We start from the raw sequence: 19,802 nt of genomic DNA, 5'->3' as shown, positions 1-19,802 counted from the left end.
TATATCGCCTTGCCCGTAGAGTTTGGTGTTGTTATATTGCCTTGCCCGTAGAGTTTGGTATTGTTATATCGCCTTACCCATAGAGTCTGGTATTGTTATATTGCCTTGCCCGTAGAGTTTGGTATTGTTATATTGCCTTGCCCGTAGAGTCTGGTATTGTTATATCGCCTTGCCCGTAGAGTTTGGTATTGTTATATCACCTTGCCCACAGAGTCTGGTATTGTTATATTGCCTTGCCCGTAGAGTTTGGTATTGTTATATCGCCTTGCCCGTAGAGTCTGGTATTGTTATATCACCTTGCCCGTAGAGTTTGGTATTGTTATATCGCCTTGCCCGTAGAGTTTGGTATTGTTATATCGCCTTGCTCGTAGAGTTTGGTATTGTTATATCGCCTTGCCCGTAGGGTTTGGTATTGTTATATCGCCTTGCCTGTAGAGTTTGGTATTGTTATATCGCCTTGCCCGTAGAGTTTGGTATTGTTATATCGCCTTGCCTGTAGAGTTTGGTATTGTTATATCGCCTTGCCCGTAGAGTTTGATATTGTTATATCGCCTTGCCCGTAGAGTTTGGTATTGTTATATCGCCTTGCCCGTAGAGTTTGGTATTGTTATATCGCCTTGCCCGTAGAGTTTGGTATTGTTATATCGCCTTGCCCGTAGAGTCTGGTATTCTTATATCGCCTTGCCCACAGAATCAGGTATTGTTTTTGGCCCTAGCCACAGAGTCTGGTATTGTCATATGGCCCTAGCCACAGAGTCAGGTATTGTTTTATGGCCCTAGCCACAGAGTCAGGTATTGTTTTTTGGCCCTAGCCACAGAGTCAGGTATTGTTTTATGGCCCTAGCCACAGAGTCAGGTATTGTTTTATGGCCCTAGCCACAGAGTCAGGTATTGTTATATGGCCCTAGCCAGGGAGTCAGGTATTGTTTTATGACTCTAGCCATAGAGTAAGTTATTGTTTTATGGCTCTAGCCATAGTATTAGATATTGCTTTATGTTCTTGCCACAGAGTCAGGTATTGTTTTATGGCTCTAGCCACAGAGTCAGATATTGTTTTATCGCCTTGCCCACAGAGTCTGGTATTGTTATATCGCCTTGCCCACAGAGTCAGGTATTGTTATATCGCCTTGCTCACAGAGTCAGGTATTGTTATATCGCCTTGCCCGTAGAGTTTGGTATTGTTATATCACCTTGCCCACAGAGTCTGGTATTGTTATATCGCCTTGCCCGTAGAGTTTGGTATTGTTATATTGCCTTGCCACAGAGTCTGTTATTGTTATATCGCCTTGCCCGTAGAGTTTGGTATTGTTATATCTCCTTGCCCACAGAGTCTGGTATTGTTATATCGCCTTGCCCGTAGTGTTTGGTATTATTATATCGCCTTGCCCGTAGAGCTTGGTATTGTTATATCGCCTTGCCCGTAGAGTCTGGTATTGTTATATCGCCTTGCCCGCAGAGTCAGGTATTGTTATATTGCCCTAGGCACAGAGTCTGGTATTGTTATATGGCCCTAGCCACAGAGGCAGGATATTGTTTTGAGAATTCACATTGACCCAAACATGGAATTCGTGGATAATTTGTAATGCCAGATCGTCAAATTCACTGAATGGTGAAAGGGAGAATTTGGCCATAGCCACAGAGGCAGGATATTGTTTTAAGAATTCACATTGACCCAAACATTGAATTCGTGGATAATTTGGGATGCTAGGCTGTCCATGTTGCTTTGGTCTTCAAAAAGGGAGAAAACATTCTGAAGGGCGTAATGTTGCAGGACCCAATTAATCGAGACAAACACTAGTGTTAGCTAAACAAAGTGTTATCTTTTTTCGACTTACCAACATTACCGCTCACGCCGCTTGAGCGACCAGGCCTAGAGGGTTAACTTTAAAGTTCTACAAGAGCCTGAGTATGAACATTTTATTACTCCCGCTCTTGTCAGTCGCAAACCATAAACGGAGACGCAATTAAATTGTACCACCCTCCACTTCTATGGCTTCTTCCTGGTGGCACCATCACCCTTCAAGCTGTCAGCCCCCAATAATAAACCCATCATAACCTGCCCCAATAAAACTTATATTCATACCGACTTTGACTAGGTTTTCGTCACTATTTGTGAAGTTGTGGTATAGCAGGGGAAATGACTCCGGCCCAGATGGGACCCCTAACCAAAACACAGAATTTGCACCACTGGCATAGTGGCACATTGTTTGGATAAAAATCACGGGAGGAATTTTCCAACAGCTCAGCATTGAGTGAAACACTCTGATTTTTGCCTTAATCAAACTAAAAAGTGTTAATGATTTCATAAAAAAGCAGTTTGGGTTCCTGATCTTTTGCAATAATGAACGACTAAAAAACTTGAGTCATGAGATAAGGAGATTTATCATCTCATTATATTACTCCTCTCTTGATTCTGTGCCAACCCCACCCTCAGATTTTACTCGCCTTAAGATTCTTGCCAGTTGAGTGCCTCCTGAGGTTTTGATTTTATTTTGATACACGTTTTGAAGGATCTACGGTGGATGCCGGGACGCGAGATCAAGGATCCACAATTTGTGTTAAGTGCCGTCAGCCTGTGGTTTATTGCCATTCAGCGGCTGCTGTGGACGCTTTACAATTAATTACGACTGGTACGTTTTATATTCTAAAACGCCCTGGTTAAAGTATACCACCGTTGTATGATACATGGTGCCTTGTTTTGGTGGCAGAGGTCACGGTCGGGCAATCAGAACCACTGTGGTTAGTCAAAATAGTAGTTTGAGGTGTTTTAAAATAGAAATTGATACCTCAGTATCAGCATTAGTTGTCTGACCAAACAATACTCGGGTAGAGCTGTCCTCAGCAAGGTGCCTCAACTTCGGCCTATATTTCAGTGCCACCGATACATTAACGTATTTTTATACAAAACTTAAAGAATGACCCCATAAGCTTGCAAGGCCAGGTAAAATCAAAGATGACCAAAAAGAAACAATAACCAATTATTACAAAATCCCATGCAGTAATAAGCTGGTTTTTTCAAAGGATTTCTCACAAAGCGATCCGAAAACGCTCATTCCTCAAAAAGATGCTTATCTCAGAGGTGTCGTGGCGTCTTAACGTGCAAATTAGCGATGAGCAGCTTAGTTAGAAGATGCTGCGAGATGAATGGGGATGGCATGACACTTGAACTTATACGGATAGAGTATCATCTATTATTAACGGCGTCGATATGGGAGGGAGTCGACAGAAACTTAGACGAATTCTCGTGAAATAAGATACGAGTGAAGCGGTTGTCGACCTGAGCGTGGAGAAACGAAACATTGTGGAAATGATGTTAAGCAAAATGACCCACGGATTTAATTGAACAAGATTCATCTATAACGCTTGGTTATTCCTTAGCTTCATTGACAGAGCAATAGCATGTATCACTGAAGATTCTTACCCTATCAGATAGTGTTTTAGACTAGCCGAAACCCCACAAATGATATAATCCTGTCCTGAAACAAATTAACCTAATTAATACCCGCCAAACCTATTCAATTAATCACTCTACTCTGAAACATTTTGTTTTTGACAATCGGTCCAGATGTGAGCTTGTAGTGCCCTGATCACTTCAAAAAAGGCAAAGTGGCCTCACAAAACATTGCAATATTTTTTGTGCAGTCATGAAGAAAATAATACAAACTCGGATAGTCGAGCTGTGGGTAGTTTCTTCTCTCAGACTTATGCGTCTGGACCTTTGTCGCTAAACATTCCAAATTTAAACGTTCCAAATTTGTCATCTTGACAACTGAGACTGAGGGGAAGACTTGGTGCCATTGCTCCTGGTATTTTTTACAAACTGTATAGTAATTGAGTTTTTTTATTCACCAGAGAGGATTTATCAGGAATTAAGGGTAAATTGACGGCCATTTTGGATTTTGGCAGCCATTTTGAATTCAATTCAGGATTTGTGATGGTTACTTAGCTTATCCGAGTTTCAGAAGAAAGAATGTGCTTGAAAAAATGGCTTGGATAGTTCAAGAAACCTTATGTCAATAATTCTTAGCATGTTAGGGGAAATTTCTGCGGTCAAACAGCAATATGGAAATTGAAACTGTCCAAAACGACACCTTGTGGGATGATATCTCTTTATAACTACCTCCCGAAATGCGCACTTAATAGCAGCAGAATAGACCACGGACCCCATCAAGTTATTGTCATCATATGACAGGCCAGATTGAGGTGTCAAATTCTCCACTGTGACACGTCAAACTTAACCAAAAGACACCAAAATGAAACTATGAGTTTTTTTACCAGTTGGCAACCATTCACTGATTAAGTACACCTTTTGTGTCACTTTTAAATCCTTGATAATCAAGACAACTTTAAATTAGCATTTTGAATATGTGCGCTAGGGTTTCATTGTTATGAAATTCTTACGACATCAGACTTGGCTCCTTAACCACTGATAACTTGTCTATTATTAAATAGCTCGAATACTTCTTAGAGCCCTCCCCCTAGGGCTGATAATACAAGTCAAACATTGGAGGTAATAAGTTACGGATACTATGTACACAACTTAATAGAGTACCGACTACATGTTGCCCATTTCTGAAACCCTTTTCATTGTGTTCATGACAGCCTAAAGACCCTTTCTTAATTACTACATGATTCTGGAAAGTTTGCAGGGTAACTATGCCAACACAGGGTCGAAACTGGTCGGGGGCCGGCCCTCCGTTTGCTGCCTCATTAGTCTTGGGGTGTAAGAGAGGATATTCTAATGCAACCGATTGCGAGCTATTATGAACGTTGGCCGCGAAAAACGTGCCACTCTGCCACCGCAGTACGACCACTAAGCCCTGCCGCGGTTTGAAAGACTTTTCATTGAAATGAAATCGTGGACGTGTTTTGCCAGCTTACATTGCTCCACCCGTGAGAAAAGATATTCCGACGTGAACTGATCATGACGGATTGGTTAAGATCTTTACTCACTGCGCTGCTCTTACTTATAGCATACAGGGGGAGGGTCCAGCATAGCTTCTTGAGATTAAACACTAATGTGGTGACAAAGCTATGAAAACATCTGTTACTAAAATTTACACAACCGCGTTATAGATCTGCATCAATATTGGATAAAAAGTCTAACAAATTAGATGACATAATCACAGGATTTAGTAGGATATTTATTGGATAGAGTAAATTTTGATATATTGAAACTGAAACAAACTGTTTACAAGCTATTAAGTAGCAGAACAAGTTTGCTTGAAATGATGTAAAGTTCGACAAATTCAATTTGTTTTGTTGTTTTTAGACAAAGGCACACACGGTTCCTTGCCACAAAAGCATAAGTAACGAAAGAAAGATTGCGAGAAAGACGCTGTTTGATACTTCAGGTGACCCACAATGCATTTGTATATCAAGGACAATTGGCGCTTTTTGGGTGCATTCCGCCCAATTTCGACCAGATTAAAGAAACAACAAAGATTTATTTCAGAAGTTAAATTGACGAACAAAGGCACGAGTTTGGCTGAGTTGGTTGATATTTTGTACGGATTGATTGCAACAAAGAGCAACACTTTGCAGAAAATGTGAAATTTCACGGAAAATTTCACAATTTTTTTAACGGGAATATTTAATAAGATTGCCAGAACAGTTCTGTAGAGAGTGGTGTTGAATAAAAGGAAAATTCTGTGAATTGTGTTTTAGAGCAGGTTGAAATATTGGGCAGGTTTGTCAGAATGGAACCAGCCCCACATCTGTGCATGCAAGAAAGTTAGTTGAAAGTAAATTGAATTTATCCACATCAAAAACCTTTTCTTATTTTCATCGTGGACGCAGTTAGTCCACGACCGCTGTCATCTTTGTTGGTCTGTTGAATATAACCAAGAATACAAAAAGAACAGTCTTTATTCTCTCTTGACATAAGCGATGCTGACAATCTCAGTAAATCAAGCGGTTTCACAATGATATCTTCGAGGGCAACATGTTGTATAATGCTATCTTTGCATCAAACCAATTTTATGCAATTTCAAATCGATTGCCAAAGGCATTTCCCCTAAACTTGCAAACATGCATCAAAAGGTGCACATAACTTCAAACATGTTCAAAGAGTAAACGATTCTAAATAAAACCAGGGAGTGGTGATTTAGTTGTCATTTGAATGTTGACCTTTATAAAGTAGGTCATTAGCTCCAAATTTAAGAACGAAATTAAAAATGTTGTAAAGATGATATGAATTATAACCTTTAACGAGGACGAATCCAATTGTAACAAATCTAATTGTACGTATTATGACGCCATTATTACAGCACTCCTCAAATTTGTCGATTCGGGGAAACGGACATATTCACATCCTCTTTTTTGTCTCCGCAACCAAACCGTGTAACAAAACGACGATTGTCATTTGGTCCTCCCGACTCCCACACATACTGATATCAATGGGATATTTCATTGACAAGGATGCTATGATGCTCAATTTTTGAAACGGTGTCCATGGCAGGTGACAGATGTACTCTTAAAAGAGCCTGTCCCATTGACACTAATGTTTTGGACATTCACAAATAATGTCAAAGCGCCCCCGCAAACGAGCGCTTTTTGTCGACATGACCTGCGATAATGATCGCTTGTGACCAACAATCCATGGTTTGTGTTTGTCATCGCAGGTGCCTTCAACAAGAATCTGTGATCACCGAACCTGCAATCAACATCAAACCCGGCCATTACCGGTTTTATCCGCAGTTGAGCAATCTTTTTATCACTCATCGCAGTAATAATTGTCACATGTTGCAGCGATAAAAACTGCCTGTTTGCGAGGTACCTAATATTTCATTCACAAAAGCCTTCAGCCTAATATAAGTCTTTGCAAGCCGGAGTAACTTGGACCCACTAACACAGTGCTCACCTGACCTGTATCAGTTTTGGGTGCGAGCCCAAAACCTGTCTGATGCTTTTACCAGTACACAATCGCGGCTGAGAAATTACTAACCAATTTTTCTCCAAGACATAAGACTGAACCACGATCCTCAATCTAATCATTTTTCTTTCGTGAGATAGGTCCCGTAATCCCTAGGAGAGACCATTCTACCAACGAACTAATGAAAGTTTTAACCACAGGATCAAATCTTTTCTAGGAGACCTCTCATAAAACATTCAATTTTACACACGAATGAAGGAATTGAAAAAAAAACGCATGTCAAGGAAGACCACTAAACCTCAAAGATAAAATCATAATGTTTTTGCATCCGCATGGTCAGTTTAGAATGGTTGGCTCTCATGTCCTTGTGGTCAACCAATCAGAATTAATTAGATGAGCGCAGAAAAGGTCCGAAGATCTGGAAATCTCTGCCGACTGAAAAAATGGGCACGTGTATGAACACCTGTACCGGGATGATAGGTGGCTGTCTTGGGTGGATGGAAGCATGGGGAGAATTGTGACCTGGTGTCACAACCAAGTGGCCACTGGTCGGTTAAAGACGCCCTGGGGGACCTAAGGTACAAAATTGTGGGTGTACCGTTGCAGAGAACCGCGGGGGACACTGGCCATACTGGTCAATTGTTCGCCGGTAATTACAGGGCGAGCTGGGCAGCAGGGCCGGGCGTGTGGGCTGACGGAGGTGGTTGCCACTAACGCCATCGAAAAGATTAATGGATATCGGAAGTGTCCGTGCATTTTGTTCCCAATTGGGCGCACGGTGGAACAATACTGACCAGTGTGGCAACTTCTGGCCGGGTAAACGTCCTGTCAATGACGGTGAGTCTCGCACTCATTCAATAAAACTAATTTGTCAAGAATTGACCATATTTCCTTTTAATCTGACTGTTAACAAACGGAACAATTTATCGGGTGAACGATATCACATCAGATTTGTTTCACCACAATTTGCCGCTATATGAAATACAGGAACATGCACGTGCATAATCATTTCATTCCTTTCGAATGACAAACAATGACATTAAAATAGACATAGTTTACAATAATGCTTTACCTAACATACACTTTTAACATTTCTTGTAGTTTTTAACTCAAATCGTTAAATCTTCTTATCAAAACTAGGTCAACTATTTTCATCTTTTAATACTATTTCACTCGTTGATTCTGAGCTAATTTGAAATTGATTTGTGGTCCTTTAGAGATGAGGGCTATTAGGATGTAGATGGAAGCTTATGACAGTTTGATGAGCTTGTATTGCATTGTCATCTCAACCGAATGCAGCTGGTTAATAGGCTAAGATTTGCACTTAAAAGTTGGAGTTTATAATCTGATATCAACCACGGCAGAGGTCATCATCCAACTTCACCATTTAACCCTCTATCCTGAAAACAATAAACCTCAAATGAGCTGCTCAATCTAGACTATACAACCTGAGCATTTCTGACCCGTACGCATTCATACACTCGGTGGAGTAAGAAAAGTTAGCCAAAGTGATCTGCCTCGAGTCTCACACCGGTCAAGGAATCTAAACCAGGGACCACTTGCCCACTAGCTGAGAGTCTGTGACACTAGTCCGCAGCAGCCCCTGTTTGGCTATGACCCATCAAAACTGAAATTTCATCTTCACGATTCCATCAACTTGGTGGTCCAAATTATTTCAAGAGGGATCTAAAATTACAGAGGGAACTAAAATTACAGCTACTGAAATACAGCACTGAGAATATTGGGCTACTATTATAATTTCAAAGTGTTGGTAAAATTTCACGAAATAATTGTTGAAAAATAATAACTTGGTGTGGTCAAGGCGACTCCCTCCCCTGAGGCCATTGTTCTTTGAATGCCTCATGGGGTCGAAAGGATGGGTCACTGGTACCACAAACAGGATGGACACCAACGCATCTTTACAATTCACATCTGTCTTTTGCAGCTAAGACGATCAGTTATCAAACATGGCATCATTTCATGTTAGGTTGATCAGAATCACAGTAGATGCTGAACATCTATGTGTATGTCAATGCACAGTAGCACACAATCAACTTCTGATGGACAAATACAATTATATGTGACCTTAGACCATTTTGTTCCACCCTGTCAAATGCTGTAAACCCTATAATTTTCACGATGCTCAGAGTTGGAAAATTTGCTCATTTGAAATAGGCAGTAGACTAAAAATAGTGACTGCTGCGAAATTTAATGCCAAATGCATTACATTGATAATTCTCGTACTTTTTATTAGTTCCCATTTGCAATCTCTGAGCATTTTTTTTCAAAAACTGCCCATTGCTGCACCAAAATTGCTTGTCTGCGACGGGGCTATGCACAGCAAATTTCCTAATCGATGTTAGATAATCAGATGAGAAAGTGAGACCGCCATCATTTAGAGTCTCGCCCTGTAAATGAAGAGCCAATTCATCCTGTCGTCTGCTCATCTGTTTACAAATTGCTTGCTTGCACTTTGATCAGGTCTTCTTGCCATTGTTGACCCTCCTCATTAACTTGTGTCACCGGAGCCTCGGGAATGTTTCGTGCTCGAGTGTCTCATGTTCTGTAATATTGCATGACAACACTTTTACTCTTGAAGTAATTAGCTGATCATTTTCTTGTCCTAACGAGGAAGATTCACTCTGCATGTCATCTTTCTTAAAAGTTAGTCTATCTCCAGGCATTTGATTGGACTGACAGAGGTATCAATGCTCGGTATTAATGTCTGACAGTAATTAGGGTGTTTGCCAATTTATATCGTGCTTCCCCACTCTTCAGATGTATTTATTTGAAGCTGTATTGGAGTTTTGAGGTGGGGATGTTGTCTAGTTTTTGGGATGCATATGAAACAGGCTCTCAACATAGCTCCAAAAGGCAGCGTTGTGCAAATGTGTTGCATGATGGCAGGCAAGGGTACTTCTGGACAGAACTGCATTGTTGTTGTTAAACAAGCATGCAGACGTCACACAGCATCAGGTGAACTGGGCGTAACAGGAAGTCAAATTACAACAGTAAACAATAAACATGGCCAACAAACATGGCCGCCCTGACAAACGGACTTGATCTCACACAATGGCCCAAGTCGACAAATAAGATGAAAAAATTGAAACACACAGATTTTATTCATAATTTTATGAATGGGGGACAAAAACAGGTATTATTATATTCATGAGGAACAAAAAACCAGACCGCAGAAATATTGAATGAAAATCTGGTGAAATACTGCAGAAGTATTCAAAATTTTTGCGGTGGGATAATTTACCAGGATATGAATGAGGCAGTTGTTGTCGCGTGTGCCAATGTTTGCTCCCAAACAAAACATAGCATGAAAGGGCAGAAGACTCACAAGAAGTTGTTTGTGTCACATGTTCGGGGAAGAATGGGCCCCCAGACTTCCACCCAGTGGTAAGGGTGCCAGGCTATTCGTATCAGTAGCCTCCTCACAGACAATTAGGTAATCTACCCCCAACTGTCTTGGGCGACCTCCCCATTGTGCGTCCCCGATCAGCAGCATGCGAGGTGATAGCATAAACCCTTCAGCATTGTGCCCTCGTGCGGCAACCTCAATGTACTTCTTATCATAAATGCTTCGCAAACTGTTTGACCTCAGGGCGCGACTTGGCACCCCTGCCAACAAATGCTGGTGGTAAACACACGCTTGAAAATTGATCACCCAATTTCTGTGACGTTATTGTCAAAAATATCGCAGGCTCCGGATAGTCCATATTTTACTCAGCAGTGTTTGACTGATAAAAAGTAAGGTGCCAGAATTTACAAGAGAATTCAAGCGAACCACAGTTCCTTCATTTACTTCAAGTCATAACTTAAACGAAACTCCTGCGATGAGCACTGCACTCTGCATATGCCCCGTCTGATCCGAAATATCAATAGGTGATTACCTGATGCCATTTATCGATCCCCACAATCGTCCTGCCCCTCCCTTCCCTACTAACAAAATAAGCAACACGTCACCACCAGCCAAAGACAACAGGAAGCCAGAACACATAAAAGGAAATTGAAAATAGACAGATTGGTTTCGGGTGCATGATAGGCTACTACTCAAAACAATAACAACAAAAAACAAGAAGAAAATACAAAATTCCAAATACAGTGGTAGAAAACGTGCTGTGTGATGAAACCATATTTCCATGGATAAAATAGGTCGACTCTTACCTTGACTTTTGCACGAATTTTAACCAAAAACCGTTCAATTTACGCCTCGCTAAAATAAAGCAGAAAGTAATGGCGTGGTTAGCTACAATTTTCATTTCCAACAAATATTACAAAATTAATTTAAAGGTATAAATCTATAAAATGACAACTGTGGTTTTGTCGAAATATAATTCAACATGAAAATTTCCTCTTTCTGGATGCTGTTGCCTTTGCTGGTTTACTTTAGTGAACAACAAATATAATTGAGAGGGCATGACAAAGCAGGACTTGGTTTACATCTGGCTGTGTCAAATAAACTTTATTTGTTACGGCAAACCGCATCAATAGACTTCCATCTTGTGGTTCACAAATTAAAAGGCAATCTAAGGTTAATTTGATCGAGGACAATAAGGGCACATCTGACTTGTTCAGGTGCCGGCAAAAAGGGTAATGTTGGCGCCCTAGATGGCCTGCTGCGTTTTTAAAATGCGGTGGCGTTAAGGTCAAATTGCTACAATCTGCCTCATTCAGTTCGGCGTGCTACCAGCGGGCGGTGGAACCACTGTAACAAGAGAATTCACTGAGAAATCAACACATGCGTGGAGAATTTATTGGCGGAATCATCATTTGGTTAATCGAGTTTAAAATTGGCCAAAAATAGAGATCATCTGGTCGACCGTGGATCAAGGGACATGAAAGCTTGAAAACTTCAAACAGTCGTTTGTAAACAATGAGTTCAGTTTGAGTTCATTATGGGATACTTTATCGAGGCCCAGGTCAATCAGGTATAACACAAAGCGGAGACCAGCGAGGTGATGGGCACCCAATTTTGTCTGCCCCCTGCGAAGCGAGGCGCAAGATGCCGCCTGAGAATCCGACAGATAGGCATTTGATGTTTTGTGTTGCTGTTTAGAATTCAAAACATCTTGAGTGGATGCTTACAGCTTGTCAGTGACTTGTCTTTCAACTTGTTCATGTTTCAAGTGGTTGTCCTCCTATCCGGATGCTGGGTGCTCCAGCCAAGATGGGTGATTATTGGAAGCTGATGTGAACACGTTGATCTTTCAAGAGGTTTTCCTGGAGATGCTGGGTGAAACAGCGCATATTTTAAAAGGTTGTCAAGAAGGGTTCTTTGAAAAAGACAATCATTCATAACCACTCTGGTTGATTCTGTCACATAAAATACTGTGAAATATTGATGCATGTCATGGCTTACATCTGTCCAAACCTAGGAATACAGTCCATGTTATAACAATAAAAGTTTTTGGTATCTTTAAATCTTTTAAACTTGTCAATTTCTAGGAAGACAATTCCGAATCATCCAGGTTCTTCTAACAGAGGAACACAGAAAAATCAACAGAAAACGCCTCCGCGATTTTAGCGAACTTTTAGGCCAGAGGCAGATTTTCATTATTAACATCTTGATATACTTGATGTCATTACGTAGGAAGATGATTTGAAAGACAATTTATGGATAAATGCCAGGGTGCAGAATTCGTACACCCACACAGCGAATTAAGTTGTTTTAACATCTTCTTGGCCGTCAACTGGGTGACAAGTCGGACAAAACCTAATTAGACACCGACAAATGCCTTCAGCACCCTAGAAGCCGGTGATGTGCCTAACAATGAATCATTAGCACTAATGCCCTCAAGAGAATGACCCCCACCCACATAAACTACGAGAATTCCATCTGAGCAGATCTAATTTATAAGCTTGTTTACTCTCTTGTTCTGATGTCTTTAAGAAAACAAAAACACAGAATATAGCACCTTATGCATAATTTTCATCATCGAAATCCACACTTTCATTTTGGGGATTTGGAAAATGATCCATTTGAAAATAATGAAAAATTGTCGAAGTGCAGCGTCCATATGTGCTCCCATAATTCCCCTCCTACGTAGCCCCGGTAGTGTCCACAACGGAGCCAATTATCCTTAAATTTTAAGCAACCTCTCAAATTTTATTGTTCGTGCATCGTGATCTTGGTCACGAGAGCGGGTCTTGGCGCGTGCCAGCAACTTGTCATCAACCTACACACGGCGAATATAAAGCCTTGCATTATGCAGTGCACTGTTTTAAATAGCTAGAAAAAGCACGAGTTTTAATCCATCCACACGAAATGCCAAAATCTCCGCCATTTGTGCTCAGCGCTATTATCCATGCCCCGGCTGGAACCCAGGATGAATAGGGGTAAAGGGGATGATGAATGGGGGCCCATGCGAGCACTCAGGGTCCACCCACACTCTACAGCTTTCGACGGATTCTGCCGTTGTCTCTTTCCCTCATTATCGTGTTCTGCGCCCACACATTCCTGGCCAAAACGAGACGTTTATTCAGGAGACAAAACCTGCCGTGACTTTTGAAAGACACCTATGAATGTTTATATCAACCTGAAACAACTAACTTAAATTTACAGGAAGAAGGAAAAAAAAGTTAAACTTGAGTTTAATTGTTTAACTCGAAATATTTTTAACAAGTCCATAATCTATTGATACGGCACGTTCTGCATGGCGTGTTAACATTTTGCAACATTTTTTTTTTTTGGGGGGGGGGGGGTAAATTGTCCTCATCACTATCATCATCATATTCCTGTAGATTGCGATGTTTTCAAAAACATCTCAGGCAAGGCAAAAAGGGGTTAAAAGGGCCCAACTGTACATGACCCTCCCTGCAGCTAGCCATTATCAAGAGGTAGAGCACAAGCTGCTAGATTAATTGTCCTGACATAGGAAGCCCGATATGACAATATGAAAACCCTCGTAGGCACAAACATGATAGTACGATCCAGGCTGGCTGTAATCAGACGTCCATTTTGGCTAGCGACAGAATAAAAATCGGGTAATCACTCATCAAGCCCCAAGTTGATAATTGGTCAATTTTCAGTCATGATTCCTAAGGTGGTGGCGGGGAAGACCCTGACATATTTTTCAGCGTCTTTTCTGTGGTGCTCCAAACATATCAATTTATCTTCGATCCTTCCTAAGGGATCAAAAACATAATGCCACCAATTTCCACCTACAATGTTATCACATAGAAGGGCCGAAATGCCGGAGGGTCGGTAACATATTGTCAAGGGGCAATCGAAGAGTCATTGGGTGATGATCTTGGGGCCCTTGCTCAAGGAGTCTGATCCGTTAATGACCCTGTTTTGAAAGGGTGCCCCATAATCTAATGAATTGTTTGGTATCAGATGAAGTGAGAGGGTGACAGTGACACCACCTGCATCCCACTTACGAATAATTGGCCATGTTAATTGCTCTATGTGGTGATAAAATTTAATTAATCTCTAGAAGATTTTCTTGGCAGGTCATGTTGAAAGTGAAATATACTGCAAGGGATGTCAACTATTTCAGGATACTGGCGATGTTAAGTTCTATCCTGAAAATCAGGCCTTTTCCCCTTGCAACCTCAAATGGCACTTTTCAAAAAGGATTAGAAACGTGTAAGAGGAAGGCGTATACTGGAAGACCCTGGAGTAAGAGTATGAGAAATTTCCCGAAAAGGTATGATTACACAAAGGTCGTATCAGGCCAATGAAGTGCTCTCAAAGGAATGTTTAGATTTTTTTTCTTCAAACTGTTGTGACAAATTTGCACTTTTGGGGAGAAACTGTGAGTTTTGCACTTGGTGAAATGTGCTAGGGTGTGAGTTTCTCCTAAGTCACCCACCAAATTACCCAACACAGTTATCAAATTCAGTTTAAGTCCCCTAACCCTCACAAGGATTAATCCGTCAGATGGATAAATCTACATCTAATAGCCTCTTAATAAAAATCTATTAGATCGTTGTGCATCACATTAATAAAAAGAGATGATTCGATTAAGGATGCAATGAGGGAAATGCCCACCCGGAGCAAGTTAAAGCTATTCTTCCCGTCGCCGGAAAGATGCTGCGAAAATACGTCGTAATAATAAGAATTTTAAAAGCATCCCGCTAATATACAGGTCTCGTTCGCGACCCCTACAATGTTACCATGCGTTTAAAATTTCAAATAAGAAATTAGCTGCGTATTTATTCAAATCGACAAATCATCGCCAAGACGTATGAGGGCACCGAGGAATAATGGCGGGTCACAAATAAAAGGCGTCACGAGCGCAAATCCAATTACCCCGTTAGGAGATAATACGATATTAGCGGGTTGGATGTTATCCTGGGACGATTTGAACATCAGCGGGACAGAGTCGCTCTTGGCGTTTATGAGGCCATCGTTATAAAAAATGCATGATGCCAGCACTTTCTGTGTCAAATACCGACAAGGGCGTAAGCTTGACGTGCTGTGCTGGATTCAATAGTTTGACTTCTGACATTCAGAGAGAGGGTATTGTGTTTTTTTCGAAGAAGGAAGACAGGAAACTTCATGTCTTCATCAATGCAAGAGAACATCTTTTAACCAAGAAAAACACCAAACAATGACTTCCCAATAAAGAAACATACAAGGACAATATTTTTCAACATCGATTGAGAAATATAAAATAATGGACAATTTACCTTTTTTAACTTATTGAAAGCACTTCCACTGAATGGCTTAATAAAAAGAAAGAAAAATCATTATTGCACCATGCAGTTAAGGAAATAATGTATCATAAAACCCTAATAGTAATTATAACATGTTGCTGTTTTATTTTCATCATCTACTACTTTTTTTCGTTATTTGATATTCCTTCATTGTTTGACCGTTGTTTGCTTTATTGCAGAAGACTTGAGAAGTCCATAAGGCTTTTTGTAATGGCTTTTAAAACCAACAAAAAAGAATTTGTGGAGAGGTAGTCTGAGGTATAAGCATAACAAAATTGAGTGTGACTTGTGTCCAACTGGGCTCCAATGAATTGTGATGAGCAACGACGCGGAAGGTCAAACTTAAAAAGTGAGCCTGCCTTCACAAAGCCCATTATAGGAAAACAAAGACGAAGTAGTGTAAGAAGAAGAAGCTGAAGACACGGAAGACCCAGGAGAGAAACTCTTCTTCATTGTGTATGATTTACTCTTAATTGAGATAACAATTACCAGCGACTGCCCTTTACAGATTTATATTGTCAATGCAGTGAGATTGAGACATCAAGATGGCAATCTTTCGACATCGCTTCAGTCATCCAAACATAATGATGTCAAGACGATCGGGACGGAGTCATCATGACAGATGCGAGTCACGCTCATCTTGCGATGAGAGAGCAACGCCCACATGACATCACACAATGTGAGTCTCAGTTTATCCCTGAATCAGATGCAACGGAGAGATAGGATTGTCGCAGCAGATTTTTGTGCATCTATCTATTCAATGTACTTGCCTGGGCCCTTCAAGAACACTATAACTAAAAGACCACGCCCGATATATCACGAGTAGCCTTAGTCATTCTGGGTATCTGATGAATGAATGAAAAGAATACCAAAATCGCGAGGATAGAAATGCGACAACGTTCTTCTGTTTCGACTGCAATCTGGATCTCTTTCTTCTTGGAACAAACTGAAGACAACCCCCAACCAGGAGAAGAATTTCAGAGAAAGCCAGCTCATACAGATATTGGGACCATTGAATTGAAGGGAAAACAAGGAAGGTCGGGGGCAGACCAGGAAAACCTCGGCTCATCTTCATAATTAATATTCGATAACAATGCACATAAGTTAGCTGTCTACATGACGAACTTTCCACTGGACAGTCACGTCGTTAATAAAAGGGAGTAAATCGATTAACGGACGACATTGGAGCGCTATTGTGATTGACAACTGTTTAATAGAACAGGTCCAATCTGCTAGCTGTACCGATGACATTGTGCGAGATTGTTAAACGGATTGTTTAGCGCTCCCTAGGCCGTCTGAAAATAGTCATCATATAAATTGACTGCGATTGACGATTTCTCTTTCCATCATCCCGCTCCGCGAGCATACCCACCCCCTGGGATAGGGACTCGTAAAAATCTGGTGAAAAACTCAGCACTGCTGGTTGGAGCTGCCCACGGGCGTGACCAGGACTGCCCACCACATTCAAGTGCGATCGACAAAAAATGACACCAGCTGAGTCAACCGGCTACTGCAGACAGTCGATGGACGAACACTTGGAGAAAATCATAAATTATCATGAAGACGTTACTGAAATCTTTTTGCATTGAGAATGGGAAAACGCCGGGCATCATAGAAGAAAGATTTTGTACCTGGCCATATGTTGAACCAAGATAATTAAGGATGGTTCAGGGTTTTTTTTACCGTCAGTATGTCATTATCTTCGGCTGCTTGTATCTATGTCACCATGTTACATTTCATCTACATGCAAAAACTAATCTGGACCCTCTATGAATTTCATTCAGAATATTGCTTACTCAATCAATTTTCAAAAGTACATTATTGGTTTGACATTTTGCGAGGTAATGGAGTTATTTTTATCACTGACACTGACTGAGTGAAATGACTGATATTTTCCATAATTTCAAATAATTTGGTAAAATGTTGATTGATAATCTCAGACTCTTTGAAGTGTCATCCACTCAAAGAAAAAAAACTGCGTTAAAATCATAATAATTAACACTTAGCAAATATCAATTATTAACACCCCTTTCAAAGCAGAATTCAATAATATGACAGAGGCATCTACCCCCAGGCTGTATCCCCAAAATTCCAAGTTTGGTACTTAAACTTGCCCAGAATCTTTTCCATATCAAAGTTCATGGTCACATTCAAAGGTCAAGGACACAATCAAACGTCAAGGTCAATCAACATACCTCAGCTTCTGCTTCTGCTTGTCGCTCCTGCTCTTCCCGATATTGTCGTTGTCGCTCTTCAAATTCACGTAACCGTCTATTATATTGTTCTATTTGTTCTCGTAATAAAGCATCTTCTACCTGAAAAAAGCAAAAAGTCTTTTTTTGAGGGAACAGGATGTATTTTCCACAACTACTGATCACAAACATCTTTGATCATCCCTAACAACAAAAGGTAATCAATTTTACCAATTGCAAAGCAAAAATAAGATTGGTGAAGTTTTTTTTGTTAAAAATATTTTTAGAGGACAAAGACTGTTTGTGTGATATTTGAGTAGACGTAACGTGCTTAATGTATTGATCTGTAGAAGATTCTGGAAGATGACTGATGATATGTTGTGTATATTCTAACCAGCTGAAAATTCATTGGCAGTGTATTGGCAGTCGGCTATACTCGATAACCAATATTGAAATAGTGATGAATACTGTACAGTCAGTAGTTGTTGATAATGATATAAAAAATCTATATTTTGATGATACCGGTATATTCTCTTATAGCCTAGGGTTGAACAGCTACAGCTAGGTCGCCAACAAACAAGTGTGACTTGCAATATTTTCGAGGGCATTTTATTTACACATTTGCGAGTGCAAGTACATCGATATTGATTTCATTTAAAAAAACTTTAAGAAATTTCGTCTAATTTTTTTTAAAAAAAACTCAACATTTTCTGCTTTTACAGTACATGTATATATAGTAATCTTACTCTTTTGACAAATACGCAATAATTTGTTTCCGATTGTTCGACTGCTGCCCTTGATTTACTTGCTCGTGTTACCACTGACAACAGCTTACACTCACCTGCGCCCTTTCTTCATCATATTCTAAGCACCCTGTACCATCTAACCGCTGCAGGTCTATCCAACCTCGCCACGCCACACAAACACCATTCATTATAAATCGTGATTTCAAATGCACCTGAAGAAAGAAAGCAAGGAATATGGTCACAATCAGAGTAATCATTGGGAAAAAAGCCTGACGCCCAGTTGAAAGCTTGGGCACTATATTTCAAATGTACATGTACTCCAGCGTAGAGAAATTTCTGAGAATTTAGATAATCTTGCTGAAGAACTAGAGGCCAGGTTCCAGAGCCATTTACCTCGCTGAAAACAAGAACCAACACACCTAAAAGAATTGGAGAACTAGTGGCCCAAGAGTCTGGCACTAGGCTGAAAACAAAAAAGTCTTGACAACAAGAGGCCCAATGGTCTTGAACTCAGATGAAGGATTGCCACTACAGCCAAACAAATTTGGAGATGAAAAAAATTGTTAAAAATAGCTCACCTTTGGTTTGAATAGTCAGGAAGAAAAATATTTCGGCGTTTCTAGACCCAGGTAGACATATGCACCAATCTTTAGGCCTTTCCAAAGAACTCGGATACCCTTCCTAAACATAATTCAATGCTCCATTTACCAAATGCCAGGAACATAAAGCCCCAATATGAAAAGAATTCCTGGCCCTTTTAAACAGAATACAGTGTATTTCCAAAAACTCCTTCCTCAACCAACCAAAGTAAACAATGTAAGCCTAGTGCATATGATGTTAAGGTCTACCCAGCCACCACATCTCCAACACAATGCGCTCTGCAATTGGATTAAATACAGAAAAAAAGATAAAACGCATTGATATCGACAAATACACATTTCGACATGAACAATTTACAACGTATTTCTGTCGCTCTGTGGCTAGAACAGCATCACTATCATCCATTGCTCAAGGCAAAACCGCTCCCAGAAGTAAAATCAAAATGAAGATTATTCCAGAACTTTCTATCATATATTCATTATCATTGTATTACAGAGGGAGGTATACAAAACAACCAGATATAATTTTCAAACACTGTTTTTTCTCTCCGCAAAGCTCTTTGTAACCACAGGTTGTGGAATTATCTCGAATTCCAACAAGTTCATCCATTGCTACATATAGGTTTAACAAATCGGTGTATATTGATTTTTTGAAATATCAATGAACAGTAGAGTTCAAACATATATCCGCAGTTTTCTGGTCTGTGATATTTTTGATGCG

At 40.3% G+C, this 19,802-nt stretch overlaps 1 protein-coding gene across 3 annotated transcripts in view; it reads right to left on the bottom strand.

The window, feature by feature from the left end:
• LOC135495749 (core-binding factor subunit beta-like) overlaps positions 1-19,802 on the bottom strand; it is a 47,860-nt gene that overhangs the window by 6,293 nt on the left and 21,765 nt on the right. The window contains exons 4-7 of one of the 3 annotated variants that reach the window (XM_064784633.1): positions 18,578-18,694; positions 17,740-17,859; positions 15,518-15,553; positions 11,048-11,096 (exon numbers count right to left, since the gene is read on the bottom strand). In XM_064784633.1, the coding sequence (XP_064640703.1) occupies positions 11,082-11,096; positions 15,518-15,553; positions 17,740-17,859; positions 18,578-18,694 (288 nt within the window). In that variant the 3' untranslated portion in view covers positions 11,048-11,081. The remainder of the gene's footprint in view (positions 1-11,047; positions 11,097-15,517; positions 15,554-17,739; positions 17,860-18,577; positions 18,695-19,802) is intronic. The other 2 variants (XM_064784634.1, XM_064784632.1) reach the window with 2 other exon arrangements.

The sequence above is a fragment of the Lineus longissimus genome, chromosome 11, assembly GCF_910592395.1.
Source record: "Lineus longissimus chromosome 11, tnLinLong1.2, whole genome shotgun sequence".
Classification (NCBI taxonomy): Eukaryota; Metazoa; Nemertea; class Pilidiophora; order Heteronemertea; family Lineidae; genus Lineus; species Lineus longissimus.
Note: the sequence above shows the minus strand (reverse complement) of the source record. Positions and strands in the feature narration are given on the sequence as shown.